The sequence below is a fragment of the Cadophora gregata genome (assembly GCF_030347475.1).
Source record: "Cadophora gregata isolate MNR1 chromosome Unknown scaffold_14, whole genome shotgun sequence".
Lineage (NCBI taxonomy): Eukaryota > Fungi > Ascomycota > Leotiomycetes > Helotiales > Ploettnerulaceae > Cadophora > Cadophora gregata.
In genome coordinates this window covers 197324-215946 of record NW_026695937.1, presented here as the reverse complement: position 1 = coordinate 215946, position 18623 = coordinate 197324, and the positions used below count along the sequence as shown (strand labels likewise).

The 18623-nt window shown below is 48.5% G+C and overlaps 4 protein-coding genes across 4 annotated transcripts; 1 reads left to right on the top strand and 3 right to left on the bottom strand.

Annotated features, from left to right (window-relative positions):
- Nucleotides 1-1258: 1258 nt before the first annotated feature.
- Nucleotides 1259-4197, top strand: ONS95_004160 (uncharacterized protein; the record flags this gene model as incomplete). The annotated part of the gene is made up of 4 exons (XM_058497506.1): nucleotides 1259-1538; nucleotides 1612-3013; nucleotides 3069-3114; nucleotides 3182-4197. Exons 2-4 carry the CDS (start codon nucleotides 2618-2620, stop codon nucleotides 4195-4197), a joined length of 1458 nt encoding a protein of 485 aa, XP_058352231.1. The 5' UTR covers nucleotides 1259-1538; nucleotides 1612-2617.
- Nucleotides 4198-4878: 681 nt separating this feature from the next.
- On the bottom strand, nucleotides 4879-10244 carry ONS95_004159 (uncharacterized protein; the record flags this gene model as incomplete). The annotated part of the gene is made up of 6 exons (XM_058497505.1): nucleotides 4879-8052; nucleotides 8097-8494; nucleotides 8558-9267; nucleotides 9388-9472; nucleotides 9524-9800; nucleotides 9861-10244. The coding sequence occupies 6 exons, from the start codon at nucleotides 10242-10244 to the stop codon at nucleotides 4879-4881; spliced, it is 5028 nt and encodes a 1675-aa protein (XP_058352230.1).
- Nucleotides 10245-12130: 1886 nt separating this feature from the next.
- ONS95_004158 (uncharacterized protein) lies at nucleotides 12131-13255 on the bottom strand (the record flags this gene model as incomplete). The annotated part of the gene is made up of 1 exon (XM_058497504.1): nucleotides 12131-13255. One exon carries the CDS (start codon nucleotides 13253-13255, stop codon nucleotides 12131-12133), a length of 1125 nt encoding a protein of 374 aa, XP_058352229.1.
- Nucleotides 13256-13552: 297 nt separating this feature from the next.
- ONS95_004157 (uncharacterized protein) lies at nucleotides 13553-18056 on the bottom strand. Its single transcript, XM_058497503.1, has 9 exons — nucleotides 15922-18056; nucleotides 15780-15872; nucleotides 15655-15724; nucleotides 15171-15527; nucleotides 15070-15120; nucleotides 14843-15014; nucleotides 14411-14792; nucleotides 14173-14345; nucleotides 13553-14121 (listed from the first exon to the last, which is right to left on the bottom strand). Exons 1-9 carry the CDS (start codon nucleotides 16180-16182, stop codon nucleotides 13935-13937), a joined length of 1746 nt encoding a protein of 581 aa, XP_058352228.1. The 5' UTR covers nucleotides 16183-18056; the 3' UTR covers nucleotides 13553-13934.
- Nucleotides 18057-18623: the final 567 nt, after the last annotated feature.

Below are 18623 nucleotides of genomic sequence, written 5' to 3'. Positions count from 1 at the left end.
GACGGATTAGGTCTGGCATTTTCAGCGAGGGGCCATACAAGTAATGGACGATCCAAGGTTGGAGACGCATATGATTTGATACATAGCCAGGCAACGAGTGCGAGAAGGAGCATATTTCCAACAGATACCAACACACGACTCAAGATGAATAGGCTGTCGTTGGAATTGAGTTGGATTGAGTTGGATGGATGATCAATCAGGAAGGTTACACAGTCCGATCTGGTCATCTAGATCACGGTCTTTGGATAAGGGGATCCCTCTTGAAAATAATCGGGATTGGAGAAGCAACAAATGCACTTCGAAAGAATCCAATAGTGTTCCACGTGTCGGCTATCTATCCCTTGCTTGCTTATATCTGAACCCTATCCAATTCCCATGCTTTCCCTTATGTCGGGCCCAAACGTTCCTTCCCTAACAGGGTCAATTTCTAATTCTTACTCTCGTCTAACATTCTTCCTGTTCCTCCTACTCAGCCATACTTACTCTTGGGGAGCAAGAAGGGTGGACGGGGCTCTCCTCTCCTCTCCTCTTCCACTCGAAGTCTCAACCCAGCTCACATTCCCAATTCTCAATCCCCAACTCCTTCACATCCAAGTCACAATTCCAACACCACATTATATCCACAGTCCACACCTCGCAAGAGAGTCACATCGTCCTTCAACCGGTCCAGAATCACAAATCGCCCCTGCACTGGCGCCCAATCATGACGTTGACGATTCAGAGACAAGTACAACAGAAAATGTGAGATGTAATATATTCTCGCACCAAGCCTCGGCCCTGTCTCACCAACTCAAGAAACAAGGAAAAATCAAAAAACTATCTCCACGCGGTTTCCAAAACTTTCGAAAATCAGTATCTCATACCAACTAGAATACCAATTGATGCCTCCCATCCCTTTTCAAACAGAAAGGTATCATCCTGCAAGTGCATTTTTGTGCACTGTGCACACGCTAAAGCACAGCCATGCAGCCCAAGAACGGACCTCATCCCTGAACAGGCAAAAATCCTACCCACCCCCACCGCCCCCCTACTACTGCACAGCGCACAGTGCACAGCCAGCCCGCGCGCCCATAGGCTTTTCAACCCGCTGTCACTGCTTGTCAGGATGCAGCATACAGCCGTCTACTACTACTGGCGGCGGCGCAGTTCGGGACGCTTAGGGGGGTCGGGGAGTCGGGGAGTGCTGCAGGTGCCAAGGGGTCACGACATGAGGTACTGTACTGGAGGGGAGGGAGAACGTGGGATGAGGGATAGGGGGAGTCACTGAATAATGAGCGTACATGCTGTGAGGATTTTCAAAAGGTTTTGAGCCTTGAAATTTCCAAATTACAGTTACGCTCATTCAGTGAGGTAGTAGTAGGCTCGGTAGGTTACGTTAAATTGTGTTGTTTACTTTTTCGCGGACATCTGCCGAGAATAAGTATTGTACGCTAGTCTGGAGTCTACTTGGGAATTGTGGGATACTGTACAAGGGCAGAAGGGATGGACGGCCACATATCCTGTCAACTCCTTGACACGTTTTTCCAACCCATCTTACAGTAATTACCACCGCTCCACAATATCTCTATTTGTCGTCCCTTGATCAGCAAGCTGACCCGGTTCTCATTGCAGCCTCGGCTTCCACATCAGATGTATGACAGCTAGCTGCATAAAAAGCATATTTTGGAATAGTAAACGGGACGGGACGCGACGCGCGCTGAAGAATCATAGCAGAGAAGAAAGTTTAGATATTCGGGGATCATCTGTGGTATCCCAACTACCAAGCGCAATGCGGACCTCCTCCAAACCTCCTCCAAAACCAATTTCTACTATTCCTTCGGCTCATCTTTCCAAAACCTACCTCAGAAACTCTGGGTAAAGTTGAGTACAGCACAGTCATTACCCGAGCGATCAAGCGATCCAAGTGAGGTGAGGTGTCCCAAGAAAGACAAAGATGACAGGGCAGGGATAATCCAAAAACCTTGCCATTCCAAGCCCGGGAGAGCCCTACAATTGGACAAGTAAACCCCTTCTAGATCAATTGCTGGGCCCCCAGGCCCCGCACAAGCTCCATATCCTAATCTGAAGTCTGTTCTCTTATCATCCTGCATCTTTCTGCATCATTCCGTTCATTATCAACCAGCATTTATACCTAACTATCCATCCAGCTAGCTGTTCGTTTGCGTGGACTTTTGATCCTCTCAAATCCAGCGTCCGATTGCTGTTTGTTTATACGTTACTGGACTGAGTACCCTGGAGACGGAAACGTGCATTTATTGGAACGGAACGGAACGAACGAATTGAAAGCGTCTGGAACACTTGGTTAACTGGAGAGGATCAGGAAGCTGTCTGAGCTGACAGGAACCCAACACACTGGATTGGGATCATACGAGCAGGGTCCGTTCATTCCACTCGCTGATCGGCGACTTTGCTCGATCCCAGGAACCCGGGCTTGGGATTTTGGAAAACGTTATTTCGCAGGGTTCATATTTGGGGGTTTCGTGTCACCTGAGGATTGTTTGGTGTTTGGCACAAGACATTGGATTGTACGACAACGTTGAAAATTGTGTTTGACAAGGTTGAGGGGAAATTGTAGAAGGACTACCTTCACATTCAAATATTGGAGATCTGAGTCGGAATGAAGAGCTTGAGTCAAATACTACTTACGGGGAACCGATTAAGTATTGGATTGAGGAGCACATCTCGAAATAACCACAATTCCACCACACAGAACCGGACCTTCAGCGCCGCAACCAGACTGTTCTCCAACGAAACATCATCCACCTCCACCATGGCCTCAACATCAAAGCTCATCGAGCTTGCCGCAACCATTACCCGAGAAACAGAGAAGTTGGACAAGTACATGAAAGAAAAAGGACTCCCGGCACCATCATTCGAGCCAGATGCGCCTCTAAACTTCCCTAAGTTAGACGCGGAAGCAAAGAGAGCGAGAGAGGAGATCGTGAGAGCTACGAAAGAGTTGGGAGATTTGGTTACGGGTCCTACGGAAAGTGTGAGGTGGATGGCTTGGGATGTGAGTACTTTCATCCATCACTCCCAAGTGATATCCGGACACTAACAAATCGAAGCACAACAACTCTCTCTCCTTACAGGCTATCTACCACTACAAGATCGGTACGCCAATCCAATTTCGAATCTCTCATATCTCATATCACATTGTACTGACAAGCTCCAAAAATAGCACAATCCTTCCCCCTCGACTCCACAGCAACCTTCTCCCAACTCGCCACCACCACCGGCCTCGACGAGCTCAACCTCCGCCGCTTCCTCCGCCACGCCATGACCAACCGCATCTTCCGCGAGGTCTCCCCCGGCGTCGTAGCCCACACGGCCGCCTCGCGCGTCCTCGCCACCGACCCCGCCATGAACGACTGGGTCGGCTTCTGCACAGAGGACATGTGGTCCGCTGCATCGCAGACCATCTCTGCCATCGAGCGCAACCCCTCTGCCAGCGAAGCTACCCAGACGGGCTTCTGTCTCGCGAACAATACTACGGATGTGGAGCCGATGTTTGCCACGTTTGGGAAGTCGCCTTTGAGGGCTAAGCGGATGGGTGGTGCGATGGTGTCGTTGACGGGTGGTGAGGGGTATGAGCTGTCCTATCTGCTTGATAACTACGATTGGGCTTCTCTGGATGCAAAGGGCGCTACTATCGTCGACATTGGCGGATCCCACGGATTCGTATGCATCGCTCTCGCAGAGCGATACCCTAACTTGAAATTCGTGGTGCAAGATCTCCCCAAGACGGTCGCTTCAGCACCAAAGCTATCCGATGATCTCGCCTCGAGAATCACATTCCAAGCGCACGATTTCCACACCGAGCAACCCGTCAAGGGTGCAGATATCTATCTGTACCGCTGGATCCTACATAACCATTCTGACAAGTATGCTGTCAATATGCTCAGGCAATTAATCCCCGCGTTGAAGAAGGGTGCGAAGGTGTTGATCAATGATCATTGTTTACCCGAGCCAGGGACGGAGTCGATGTGGGATGAGAAGATCATTAGGACCATGGATTTGGTGATGTTGACGCTGTTGAATGCGCAGGAGAGGACAGAGGGGGAGTTTAGAGAGTTGTTTGCCAAGGTTGATGGTGGCTTTAAGTTCCTGGGAGCGAGTAGAGTGGAGGGGTGCAGAATGAGTGTTGTTGAGGCTGTGTGGGAGGGTGAGGATCTTGGAGTGGTGAAGGGGGCTTGAATCGTCTTCTGCGTGGGTGAAGTTCATGTCTTTTTCAAGAGGGAGTAGGTGTTTGGTATAAGATTTGGCCTCATTTGAAGGGATACTGAAGACAGGTTTGGAGATTTGGATCTTGGAATAGCTCGTCGGTGTTTGTTCTGGCTGCTGAGCTGGATTCTTGATTCGTCACTAAGCGAGCAATGCGCTAATACATTGCATTTCTTCTCTTCCAGTGCCGACCTCAACCAGTCCACAGTAGTACCATCTTTTAAGCCCTGTCATGATTCGGAAGATATGTCCACAGGCACAGGCAGAGGCAAGTATTGATCAACTCGAGATGATTCTATTGATTGCATAGCCCACTCGGTTCTTCTGGTCTGAACCTGTGTAGTGGTGACCAAGCTATTATGAGAAGTCGGGTTCATCCCAGAAATTCATCTCGAAGTGGGATCCGACCTTATCTAGTAATCCTCAGTGGGATCCCAATTTAGATAAGTGATCTGTACAGACACAAACTGGACTAAAATTACAAGAGTCGAAACATACACATCTGATCTTATTCTCATCTGACGCGAAGCAGCAAACCATTCTCAATAACAAATCCTGCTTGATCCTGGGAAAGAGTGCCAACCACATCTTGGAAAAATGAGAAGAAGCGAGATGCAGTCAGGACTATCAAGAAGTCCGTCTTCCTACCTCTCTCTAAAAAGCAATGAGATCTTCATCACCGTCCAAACCGCCAGCGTGGGCAGGAAATGAAATGGAAGGAACATCTTCAGACTCGTCAATGAGGCTCTTTGGGGGTGCCAATTGCCGAGCCTGGAGATCGCTTCCGAAATCCAGCAAAAGGTCAACACCATGGCCACCGTCCTGCTGTTTAGAGCTGTCATCATCCAACGAGGTAACAACTACATGTTGGCGTGGCTTTCCACATTTCTTCGAGATCGGGCATATCAGGATATCGTCGAATTGTTTCTGTACATGATTAGCGTGGAGGACCCCGCTATGCAGCGCGCCATGCTTGACATTGACTTCAGGATCAGATTTGAGGGTCCGAGAAGACAAGTCAGCTGCCACTGTAGAAAATTCAGTGAAATCTGCTGGAGATGATTCTGTACTATCCGGTTGCGCAATGGATCGGCCTGCCGCAGAGTTCTTGGAAAGTGGACGGCCGAGATCATCGGAGACTGACAGAATGTCAGATTGCTGACCAAGTCGCTCAACTGATGCAGGAATGATCTTAATGCACTCAGCTTCACCGCCAGCCGCTGATTCACTCTCATCAGAGAGAACACTGGTCCATGGGCCGCGTTGTTCAGTGATAGCAACAGGATGTAGTTTGTCGAGTTTCTCAAGCTTCGGAGCTTTCAGAGGACCAAAGAAATCACCAAGAAGATCTGCAGTCTCCTGAGTAGGATGATGAAAAGTAGCTGGATTGAAATCGACGTGAAGTGGAGGAGAATCAGAGTCGTCGAGGAGGTCTCGAATTTTGGGTCCAATAGTAGTCAGATTGGGGCTCTTCTCTTCGTCTTTGTTTGTAATCTGTACGAAATCATCAACAAGAACATGAGTACCACTCTTTTCAGAGCCGACTACCGCTGGAGGAAATTCGGGACTCGACTGGTTGGGGCTAACGAGTGGAGACTGTGGGCATCTCTTTGAGTTTCCCTGCTTCTGTTGCAGTGTCCCGGTATTCTTCGTTTTGCGTTTGTTGACGTCAGCTTTGTGCCTAACCGATGGGCTCTCCGGGGGAATTGGATCCAAATCAGTCTTTGGTACGGATGTGGTTTCTTGGAGAGCCATAGACTTTGCAAGCTCCAAACGTTTGTGGTCGTCGGAATCCATAGGGCGACTAAGGTCCCCAGACTTTCCTGCTGCTGTCGTGGAAGATAATACCTGTGTAACCAGACACTTTTCAATTTCCAAACGCTGCTGTTGAATGGAAGCATCGGGGATAGTGAGGTCGGTATTCTTTGTTGATGTCGAAGTAGGACTAGATTCTCGTGGAGCCTGAGATTTCTCTGAGCGTCGAGGTTGAATGAGAGTGCGGACAGGACCCGATGGATCCTTGGTTCTCACGCCGTTTTTGATAATTACTGGCCGGAATGTCTCCTTGATGATAATGGAAGATGGATCTACCTTTGGAGCTTTGGCTGCTTCCATGCGTTGCTTTTCATCGATCTCTTGGTCGGCTTGCTTTGCGTTGTAATTCTGCCAGTCCCTAAAACCAGGGTGGTTTCTGTCAACAACAGGCTCACGCCTATATCCAACAAGAAGAGGCGGCTGTTGGCTGTGGCTTCGTTTTGAGCGTTGTGAATGAGATTTGTTTGGCGTCGATCTACCAGAACTACTTCCGTGTGTCGAAGAATATCCAGTAGCAAGATCTGATACAACTCTGCGGCCCTTTGTAATTGCCTTCGAGCGAGGCGGAATTGGTCGACCGTTTGTTTGCACTCGACTATTCGACAAATGCAGATCGTGACGTACATCCGAGACCGTGAATGGATTGGCGTCGTCGTCGAATCTGACTTGTCGATGATCAAGCCCTTGTGGATCTCCGCTCTTTATGGCACTTTTAGTAGGACTGCCGCTCGAAGTAGGAGAATCACATGGATCTGGCTCCCAATACTCGAAGTTGTCAGGAACAAAGATCAATCCAGTCTCAGCAACATGGCACTGGTCACAGACACAACCTTGCCCACAATTGCGGGAGCAGCCATGACCACAGGGAAGAGTCTTAGTGCAAGCTTCCCTACAGATGACTCTGGAATGACCGAAAGGGTGGCATAGAAGGGTGCAGGTGTGGCCGCACGGCAGAATACCGCCCTCGCACGACCTTTGGCATCCTCCAGCGAGCATTGCCCAACCATCGGCATCATATATTCTGGTCACCGAGTTGTGTCTTGCGCAAGTGACAGGCAACCCTCCATCGATATCATAACGACCTTGATTTCTCATGAAGATGATAAAAGGGTCGAAGAGCGCGTCCCGTCCGAACGCCAGCTCTGTTGTTTCTCCTGCGGTCAATGTCACTGAATTGCCAAAAAGGTACAGGCCACGACGAGCTCGTGACAGTGCCACCACCAATCGGTTCTTGTTGTCCAAGAATCCAACACCCATATTTTGGTTGCTTCGAACCATGGACAGTAGAATAATATCATTCTCCTCGCCTTGGTAACTGTCGACTGTGAACACATTGAAGTACGTTGTGTCTCCCAGACTTGGATGTCGCTTCAACTGCTTGATGATGGTCTTTCTCTGCCCGTTGTAGAATGTAAGGACAGTGATCTTGGGCGACTCAACACCGTTGACTACAAGATAGCTGAAGAACTCCGCAATCATGTCGGCCTCAGCTATGTTGAAGCAACTACCGTCAAATGTTCTAGATTCAATCCAGTTGTGCGAAAAGAAGTAGGTATCCAGTCCTCCCATTCCTGGAACAGGCGGTCGGTTGTTTACTCTGTCTAACACGCTCTCATGATCGTGTAGATCTCTATAAAAGGGGTTTGGTGGAATACAAAGAAGTTTGCGGACGTCCGGGATCATACGACGTTGGTGATTGAGCATCACGAATGGCATGGAGTTCTTTACCAATCGTTCAAACATTGAAACGCTCAGGTTATATGGCTCATCTTGCAAAGCCCGAACTGTGCAGGATGCTTGTAATTGCTTGTGATCGCCGACAAGGATCAACTGCTGCAGAGATTCCATCATGCCAGCGATAATTTTGGACTCGAGTGTCTCAGCCGCCTCCTCAATGAGCAAAGTTCGAGGCTCGATTGCCGAGAGAAATCCTCGATACTTGGAAAGACCGGTTGTTGTGCAGCCAATCACCTTGATGCCAAGTTGTTGCATAAGCTTGATATTTGACAGGGACTTCAAGGATTAGCTTAACTTCAAAGCAGAGTTTCAAAACTTACTTTAGTGATATTCCAGTTCTCAATGCATCGCTGATATTTCGGGAGAAAGTCTTGCAGCTTCTGCATCATGATGCCGTTCACCTGTTTCTCAAAATATCGGTACATCTGACCACGTTCGGCTACAGGAATCTCAAACAGATCCTTGCAGCGGCTCAGCTTTCTTCGCATAGTACTATCGATTATGGGAGTATTGTGTCTTCCAGTCATTTTTCGGCGAAAGGCAAGCCATTGCCCGTCAAGACCGAAGTCACGATCCAGCTCCTCAGGGCCATCAGCGTCCGCCATTTCAGCCGCGAGGTCTTGAAGCTGCTCATATTCGATGTCACCTTCTTCCAGCGGAAATCCAAGATTGATGGATGGTGTTGGCGGAATAGCCATAAGCTGGGCAGTGGTGAGCCCTAGGTCGATGAGTTAGTACTAATCCAAAGTGGCAGACTGCCATCTTGGCAAACTCGACTTACAGGCCTGAAGGTCTTCAGTAACAACATCGTTCTCGCTCTGCTCGACGGCCCAGTCTCCCGCCTCCAAAGACTGACGTTGCGATTTGGTGATGATATTGAGCTCAAGAAGAGTATCAGCTGTGATGACAGAGTTATTTAATAGCGGTGACAGTATGCCCACTACTTCTGAGTACAATCCTCCAAGCTCTTTATAAGCAGCTGATAAACCCTGGTTAACTTTGGAACAGTCGTTGGTTTGACGTAATTCGTATAATGTGCGTGCTCTGATGGCAGTATTTGCTCTGTCGGATCGACCCCCTAGTCTGACGATCTCAGCTTCGAAGTCCAGGATGTGGTTTAACAATTGATCCAGGGCATGGTTTGTTTGAGCTGCGACAATGATAGGAGGATCATCAGGTCCCAAATTCTGAATCATGACCTTCAGAGCCGAAATGGATACAAAGGTCTTGCCAGTTCCTGGAGGACCCTGAACAATTGACAATCGCTTGGTTATCATGTTTTTGCAGGCATTCATTTGCGACAAGTCCATTCCACACTTGATGTTCTTCGGGAAGTCTTGGGTTACATCCACGTTAGACAAGGTTAAGGGCTCTGGTGCCTCCTCTATATTGCGCTCCAAAGATCTCAAGTCCATGAAAGGATTCTGCTGTACGTATGATGGGGCTTCTGGAGAGGAGTCAAGCTCTACCAGTTCCCTAGCAAAAGAGAACCTGTAAAAATCAGCATGGATGCTTCAGCAGCCAGAGACTGGCGAACACTCGGGAAGCTGTGGTTCTTTGGGTACCGGAAGGGCATCATGAGAGGTGCCACGAGAAGGAACTGTCACTTACGGTTCAGTCATGAGCTTCTGCATTGCAACCATCGTGTGGCGAGACGACTCAAAAAAGCCCTGTCGAGATTCCACCATGACATATTCTGAGAGCATGTTAGCAAGCACTGGCTACATTATTGTGCAATTTCACTTACTCTCTACTGGATCAATGACCATATCTTTGATATCTCCCCAGAAAATATCAATGCTAGGAGGATCTTGGTCGAGACCGCCCCTGATGGCTCGTGCTGCGACAATGGCTACCTTGCAGATGGTTTTGAACATATCTCTCTCCGGTGTAAGAGCCACAATAGTTCCTTGAAGCAAGCGTTTTGACTGTTCCCATCTGATCTGCTTTCCAGCACGCTCGCAGGAGAACTCGACTCGAGAAGCGACACCTCTGCAGCTTAGTGTTATGCCGATGAAAGTCAGCTGCACCAATTCCAAGTTAGTGGGTGGAGCTGATGAAACCTATATCAGGACAGAACCTACACCTGTGTAGATACAAGTATCACCAGTATCGTCCATTGAAGGATTGGCTTGAACTTCGGTAACAGCATTTCGTAGCGGAGCATTTGAATCTTCCCGGGTAAGCTGGTAGTGTGCGCCAATGTAGGCTTCTTTGGACGGCCAAGGACCATCCACAATATTACGAGGGAGCTTTTCATTGTACACAATTTCTTGTTGGTATGCGTCCCATTCTTCTGGCTCCTCCTCCACAATTACAGGATCCTTGTAGGCAGGCTTGATTTCTGCAGAAGACGGAACTTCAGGAAGGTTTCTCCATTCCTCAGGAAACGCGTTATGTTCGTAGGTTTTCTTGATGTGATCGATGAGGACGTTTCGGGCATCCCTGGAACGTTTCGAGGGAGCCATTGCAAGATTACGAGCTCTAAACCCTCAACCGACAGCGATCGGAAGGTACTAGCCAGAACATGAACAGTGAAATGCGGAGGTATTCGCGCAGAACGATTGAAGCAATGCTTTCCTTGGAAAACCCGATCTATCTAAAGCCTAATCAGCAAGTCTTCCATACTGATTTGCTGCCGAAAGAGGCAGTATCATGACAACGCCGAGGATTGATGAAACCCAACAAGTTTTTACCAATGCGGGTCTAGGCATGATGTTTGCAATCAGCCGAGCCACAGCTATTGGACTGGAGGGGGCAACACCGAGGCAAAGGTGGCACTCACCACTGTAACTTGATTCCTTTTTGTCGTGCGCTAAGCCAACTTCCTGCGCGATTGCTGGTAGGAGTTCAGCTTGACTTGACAGCGGAAGTGGGAGTAAGGGGGCAGCGATATTACAATTGGAGTTCGGGCCTCTACCTGGGCTAGTCAGCTAAGTTCACATTTGAGAATTGTAAGAAGAGATCTCCTGTGTTGTAGGTGGAGGAGCTGTTGCAGGAGGATCGTGGAGATATGCTTTGGAATCGCACAATTGCCACGGATGTACGTGCCTACAGAAGCTGGACCGTTACCATATGGATGTTACCAGTGAAGAGAATGATGCTGTCCAGCAAAGGACGAGGTCGCCGTGGAGATCGACCTTGGATTGATGGTTGCGGTGTTGAAGGTGAGGTGAGGTTGCGTTGTGGTGCGGAAGGGGGAAGAAGGCGGAAGGCTTGCCTGGTTGTGTTGATGGCCCAAAGTGGAAACCCAAACAGACTCGCTTGAGCGAACCCACATCCCGCAACAGAACCGGGACTGCTACGCTAATGCTTTCGATATCAACAAACCCAAAAGAATCAGGCATCAACACATGTTGAACCTTTGGAGCTGATAAATCGAAGGAGAGTGCTAAGAATCAAAACCAAGGAGGTGCTGGTGGGATTTGTGGAGGAAAACCGCCCTTGGCATAGGGTAGAATGCAGCAAGTCTAACAAATCGAGACAACCAAACAGCTGGAGTGCTTGCTTCGACTTTGAGAAATCGGATTGAGCGCAAGGACTGCAATAGTCCAGAAACGTGTAATTGGAAAAACACCAATGTACAGCTCGCAATGTAAGCCATCAAGCAAGCATCACAAACGCTACTGCAAAGGGACTCGGTGGAATTATCGATGCAGATGAGGCAGAGTCAGTGTTGCAGTGTGCAAACACCACATTGTCCAAAGCTACAATATCGAGTCTTTCTATTATTTTACCAAAAGCGATCAGTTACTGATGAACCTCGATATTGTGGACTTGAACCACTCGATTGCACATGTACCCTCCTCATCCCTAGAACGCGCTTGCTTCGATCCTTAATTGTGATCTTGATATCCATCTGACCTTGTCTTGCCCTCCGTGTCGTCACCATCTTAGCGCCCATCCTTTTCAAAATGTCGAAGATCATTCTCCAAGTATCCACTCTTTTCTCAATTGCAGTATCAGCTCGAGCACTTGCAACATGTTGCTGTTCTAACGGGCAGCAAACTGATAAGTTCCCTGCAATCAAATGGCCACCTTCGCTTCAGCCTGATGTGATCATCGCGATTCTTGCTCTGTTACTAGACTCTGCTGAGAAGCATCGGGATGGGCATATCCGGGTAGCTGCACTGGAAATTCTTGGACATCGAATAACTATCCTGCGAAGACATGGAATTCCGGTATAACAGGTGAACAGGTAGCCCAGACAGAGTCTTCAACCGTTTACCCGGTTGAATCAGAGAAGTTGATATCTCGTCAGATCCTTCAACAGGTGAGAAAAACGAGGGCAAATATTCTCCTTTAAAGGCTGAGTTATGAGCTATTGCGTGTGGGGGCTTGAAACTTTGTTCTCTTAGAAGTCATCATCCGAAAGAGCATCATCAGTACAGAATCCAGCTGCATGTAGCTCTTCGCTCTTGCGGATAGCTTCGTTGATTCGGTAGGTCTCGAGAGCCTGCTCGTAAAGTGCTTTAGCTTGATCCAGATCCCGTTTCAGACGCTGAGGGACGATATTTACAACTCGGATGTTTGGAAATCTTCGGGATGACGCAGGCTCTCGACTAGCTTCCCATGTCTGCTTGGCCAACTCTGCTGATTGCTTCAGCCACTCAGCACTCCAGTGTAACGGAAGATTGACTTCTACTAGGGATCCTGCTAGAAGACGTTGTCTACTAGTAGAGTATGCCCTGATCGCCCCAGAAGCATCTACTGGATCGATGAGGCATTCCTGCCCTGCCGGATCTGGAGGGTAGTCCCGAATGACCATGGTATTATAGTCTCTGGCCACTATTGAGATTTCCTCGACGCCTTTAAAGATTTCCAACAGTTTGCACAAAAAATCCTCCTGTGGCAGCGGCTGATTTCGTTCACTGACTTTTACTGCCAAGCTCCGAACTCTCTCAAGACTTTCTATATCTGTGATGGCAAAATGGCCCTTCAGCCCTTGTAATATCAATGAACTCCCCTCAAATGTCGACATCAGGGAGAAGTCTTCTTCGCGCAGGTAGAGTATATCGTTATCGAGATTTATGTAAGCTCCTGGGAGCGTGTCTGGGTATGCAAAGGCTTTAGTGTAATATCTCGCAACAACCCGATAGGCCTCATGACAGACGTAAGTTATGTTCGGAGGAGAGCAATTGGAGGCAATACACAGCAAGTTCATTTGCCAGAAGAGATTCATGTCGTCGTATACATCGAACCAGTCGACAAGCGCAAGACAGACATCTCTGCGTGCATTTCTGCGCTCCTCCTCTTGCTCCTCGCTCAACTCGTCATCCTCATTCCATTCAGTATCATGCATCGGTGGCCAATCGTACCCCTTCTCCTCCTTGTAATCTAGGAATGTCTTCCGTAGTCGTCTTTGGCATATGCTCACAAGTCTTGGTCCCGGCAATGCTGCCTCCCATATCAGGAGCCTGACTTCCAGCGGCAGTTTCTGGAAGCAAGTGAACCGCTTCCGCAGCGCCAATCTCGTCATACTTCCGTTTCGTGATGCTGTGTTCGTATGGCTCTCGCAGATATGCTAGTATTCAGGCTTTGGACGATGTGCCCCGTAGGGAAGGATGATGCGCGAGGTGGGGGCTGGAGAGGCAGTGGATCTTAATGATTTGTTGCTTGGTCGAACGCGGTCGTTCTCAGGTCGTGGAGCAGGCTGTGCGGCAATAATATCTGAAGCTGAAGCGACTTAAATATAGCAAAATGTGCCGATTGAATCTGCGGCGGTCGTGGTTCAGAGCTTCGGGCGTCAGTTTTGGGTTGGGGGGTGGAGAGCTGAGGCTGATGTGTGGAACGTCGCAGGTCTCCAAACGTTGAACGCGACATGGGCAGGCTGTCACGTGCGAAGAACATGTGGTTTATCGGCGGCAGTGGATCTGGATTTTCTGCTGAACATTTCAAATTCAAAAATAATAAATCCCTATTAATATATCAATGTATTCTTATATTTACTTACATTTACAATTACCCTCTCGCTCACCAAACTTTTTCCTGCGCCGGCAGCATGTAACTGTAAGAATCGAAAGCCTCCAACCAGTGCCAACGCCAGCACACCAATTGAAATCGAGAACTCGATCCATGATCCAAAAACAGACTAAACAGATGATGAACGCCTAGAATGCGGGCCCAATAGAGATGAGAAGTGCACCGGGCCAGCCTGGCTACAGATGCATAGAGGAGACCCCACCGGTGTGGTGATCTCTCAATAAGACCCTCAAATCTGGCTTCTCCCAAAGTGTGTATCCCTTGGTATCCCTCTCCCAAACAATTTCGTCGCTGTTAAACCAAGCTAAGTCGTATTGCCAGAATAGTTTCGCGAGAACCATGCGCATTTCCAAATACGCGAGACTGTCCCTTGTTAGCACAGCTACAAAGTAATTATGGGTGGGGTGAACTTACTTCTTTCCAAGACATCCGCGGGGTCCATAAGAGAAAGGTAAACTGGTTTCAAGTCTATCTCCTCCCTGGCCTTGTGGCTCGTTCTTCATCCAACGTTCTGGAATGAAAGCACTTGGGTTCCAGAAGTTGAGAGGGTCACGGAGGACGGACCAGGAATGCACCGAAACTCGAGTCTGACTTTGTTAGCTCTCATTCCCGATCCAGAAGAATTCAATATATTGAGCCGACATATACTTACTCCCTCAGGAATCCACTCCCCTTCAATCTCGCATCCGCCAGCTGGCACGATCCGAGAAAGATGGCCTGCTCCAGCCGGAGGGTAGATTCGCAGCCCTTCCTCAACAACAGCATTGAGATATTCGCATTCCATCAGCGCTCGAGAAGTAATTTCATCCAAGCTCTTGAATCGCGTTCTCATTTCGTGTTGCAGACGTGATAGAGCCACTTTGTTATGACCGAGGTAGTATGTAACTCCTGCCAAGAATGTTGCTGTTGTGACTGCGCCCGCCATCATTATTACGTTGAAGTGAGAGCCCATTTCGAGGGTCGAAGGGCGAGGTCCTTTGCAAGAGAGGATATGGTAGGTGAAATCTTTTCGAGGAGTGTTTATTTTCAGGCGTCTAGTATCATTTAGCATTTGCTTTTGGATTTGAGGGTTAGCGATATTTACGCTTCAGTATGCTCGGTCGCATATTCCGCATGCCTGTACAATGTCTTCTTCATATGATCTGTCTTCCACCACTCTAGGAATGAGAACAATCCAGGAATAACGCAAACTGCTCGCATCACATCGTTCATGTATGTCGTATTTACAATGACATCTGCCCAGTGGTATCGATGTTCTGGAAGATCGTCAGCAAAAATGAAGGCGCAAGGATGCTGGACGGGTGGACTTGCCTGGCTGTGCCGCGAGTCTTGCATCAAAAGAATCCCCAAATGACATCTCGCCTGATTCCTTCGTTAATGGCAATTTTCGGAGGGGCTAGAGATCAACCTACCCATAATGTTGAACGTTACATAATTGAATTGCTGCACGATGTTGAACCCTCGCTTGCCGTGTTGACTTTGCATTGTCCCAATGGTCTTCACAAACTCATCGGTCCTTCTCACCAGAACATCTTCATTCTCTAGAAGATTGGAGTTGCTGAAAGCAAAGCTCAACATGCGTCGCATGCGCGAATGTTCCTCTCGGTCTGTTTCGTTTATGATATTCATCGAGTGATCGACTTCAGGAGTGAAGAATATCGGATCCTTTACCATAGACGGCACTGTGCGAGTGCCGAAACCGTAAATAGCCTTTTGTGCCGCGTGGGAGCCAAAGCTGAGGTGGTTGGGTGCGATCCGTACGATCGGTCCTGAGCCACGTTAATGTCTGTGCAGCGGTGATCCGTTCCGTCCAACATAACGGAACGGCCCGTCTCCAGGGATTATTTGTGTAACGACAGGAGTTGCTTGGTAGTGGAACTTGGGACATGAACATACCCCATCTCTGATGCCAGCTATGATTCTTCCATGGTCCTCTTCCACTCAGAATCGTGTAATACCAGAAGCCCTGTGATGGTGTAAGTATCGTCGCCTATCGATAATACTATGTTGACATGGCTTACATTTGAAAGCGGTGCAAGGCTTGGACCAGGGAACCTTGCAAGTGGGTGGAAGTATTTCAAGTACGCAATCCTACCCAGCAAGATGCACAATGCCTAGACAGCTTTTAGCATAAACGCGTCTTTCTAAAAGTGGAAAACATACCAGTATCAGAGCATAGGGCACTGGGTTATTGCAAAGTGTTTTGAGATGAGAACGGGATTCAGTCAACATTCTTTCCACAGAGGGAACAAATGCTTCTGGAAGAGATTGCTCGAGCATTTTGGATTGTATGTGGCAGGAAAACTGCCCGTGGGCGAAATCCTCTGCCCATGGGTGGCCTCTTATATTTGAGTTTCTAAGGTAAGGCGGGCCGTTCCAATTACCACTGCTACCACCATGCAGCTCCACAGCATTGCCACCCATTCACCCAAGTACAACCCGTTCACTCAAGAGCACTCTAATCACTCCAGAGCGCCCGAGGGTATGGACCGGCCCTCGGTGCAAATCGAGACCCCACTTTGGAGGGAGATTACGGTAGGTTCATATTGGCTCGTCGCCCACTAAACACGTTTGGAAAGCCGGCCCAAAGGGCGAAAGACATTCCAATCTTAGCATAGTGCTTTTGCTTTTGAGTGCCCAGAGTGCCTCGGCCTTGTTCCGACCATGGTTGAGAAGTTTATTGCCCAACAGTGACTCAAATAGGGCTATACCATAAGGTGACCTAAGTTTAGAGACGGACTGGGACCAATCGAGTAGGAGACATTCTTCACCGATTCTTGCAAGTGACGCGTCGGAAGGTACCCTCAGAAGTAAGATGGGAGGTAACACGGGCATGAAGCTTGATTCGAACCCTTTACGTCGGCTCGTCCGAAAAATCGTTCCCATCTGCTTGACTTCATCCTTGGAAACCAATGAAGATCCTGTCAAGTTACAGACCGCAACATATACCGAAATATGTTCCCTGAATCAACCCCTCTCTCTCATGCGTGCATAGTTCTCAGTACACTGGTAGCGAGTAATATTGCGACCTTTGGGAGCACTCCTAGACAGTGTATCGGCAGTTGCCTTCCACAGCAGAAATCTTACACACCCTTCAAATATCTGCTCGTATGAGATAAGATGAACGCGAAATTGAAATGGTGGGGGTGGACCCAGCAGGCCGCACCACTTCCACTAGCTTGCATATGTTTGTCAACTGCTGAGTGGATAGCTTGAGGTGGATACCAGAATATTTGGACATAAATGGTCCGAAGACAAACCCCGAAGCCCACGATCTCCCAGGATTGGCCAATTAATTCGAACATGTACTGACGCTTGCCAAGTGTCCATGCAGGGCATGACATTGATGGTAACGGCTGGCCTGCTTTGTGGAATGCATTACACATTGATTGAGATAGTCTTTCCATAGCTGCCAGCGCTGCTCGAAATAGCATTCTGTGTCAAACCTACCCAAGATGCACTTTTTAGATACGCCACTACGATATCCAAAATTAGTGTTGCGCAGCAGAGACACTTTTTTCCTGGTTGTCATTCTTCGAGCCCACTCTATCCGATGCCTTGGAACGTCAACATTGGATACCAAACGTCTCAGAATTCCCCGAGCATCCAACGCCTTGACGCAGGTGGTAGGGCGTCTCCTATGACCCTGTTTTTCGTCCAAGACAAATACTTGCTACCATCCTTCACCGCAACTTTGCAAGCGCATGGTGCGCTATCATTTGTCTCAGAGCAGTGGCACGATAATCTATCAGATGCCCCTAGCAGCATTCCTCGGTAAAGAATTACTTTCGGAGAAAAACTTCCAGCTTCCGATATCGAGAATTTGAAATCAACAGAGACCCTCCAAAATGTAACGTCTTGATAAGGTGTCTGATGGCGGAATCACGGACACTACGAGTTGCAAGTGTCTCGGCACCAGGTGGTCAAAGTCCCAGCACGTTGTGAAACCCCGGGTACCCCGCCAAATCGACCCAAAACCCAGAGATGAGGATCGGTCAACAGATATCGTCATCTTCGTGCAACTTTAATTCCTTTCGCTGCAAGTACAGACTGTTTGTTGCACGTCGTAGCAAACCCGCACAATCCGCACCGCTCGCCGCCCCCTGTCTTTGCGGTCAATCGCACGGTCCGACCCCTGTAGCTGCAGGTTGCTTTTTCCCAGCAGGCGCAGCTAGCCGTGATGTGCATTTTGGCTAGACTGGCTCTGGGTCCCAATAATAATGGACGCAGGGATGTGACAACTCGTCTCCGTATGGGTGGCATCGGCGAGAGTGGATTGCGGTGAGGAAGAGGACAAATTGTCGTTTGTGGTGAAGGACGTCGTGGACTCCAGGTTCCGTGAATCAAAGAGGATTGGGTGACCAAGCGACTTCTGCCCCACCTGTAATCTTTACCCCTGTTCCTTCCCAGCTTCGCTTGCTCCAGCCATGTTTTGTGAAAGTAAACAACAGACTATGCCCTCGTGCGTTAAGTACAAGCGTCAATTTGTTGAGAGAAATCATGGCTATGGTCAAACGCCCAAGTGAATTCGTTTAGTGATTGCCATATTCTTGCAATTGGATTACACGGAGCGCTTTCTCCTCTGGACACAAACCCCCAAACAACTAATCTTTCATTGGCCCCATCCACCACATCATATATTTGAAGTAAAGCCCATAACATAAAACAAATTTCAAGGGGTTTATGTTATGTGACATTGAAACTGTGAATGGATACGCAGTGCATGAATACTGACAGAATGTCCTGTCATGGAGGCAGTCGTCTCATCATCATTTATTCATACGCTTCACAGCCAGCCTTATATCACGTTGTTCTCTATTGGTTCTTCTTATGATACATTCAATATATAGGTAGATAGTTACTGT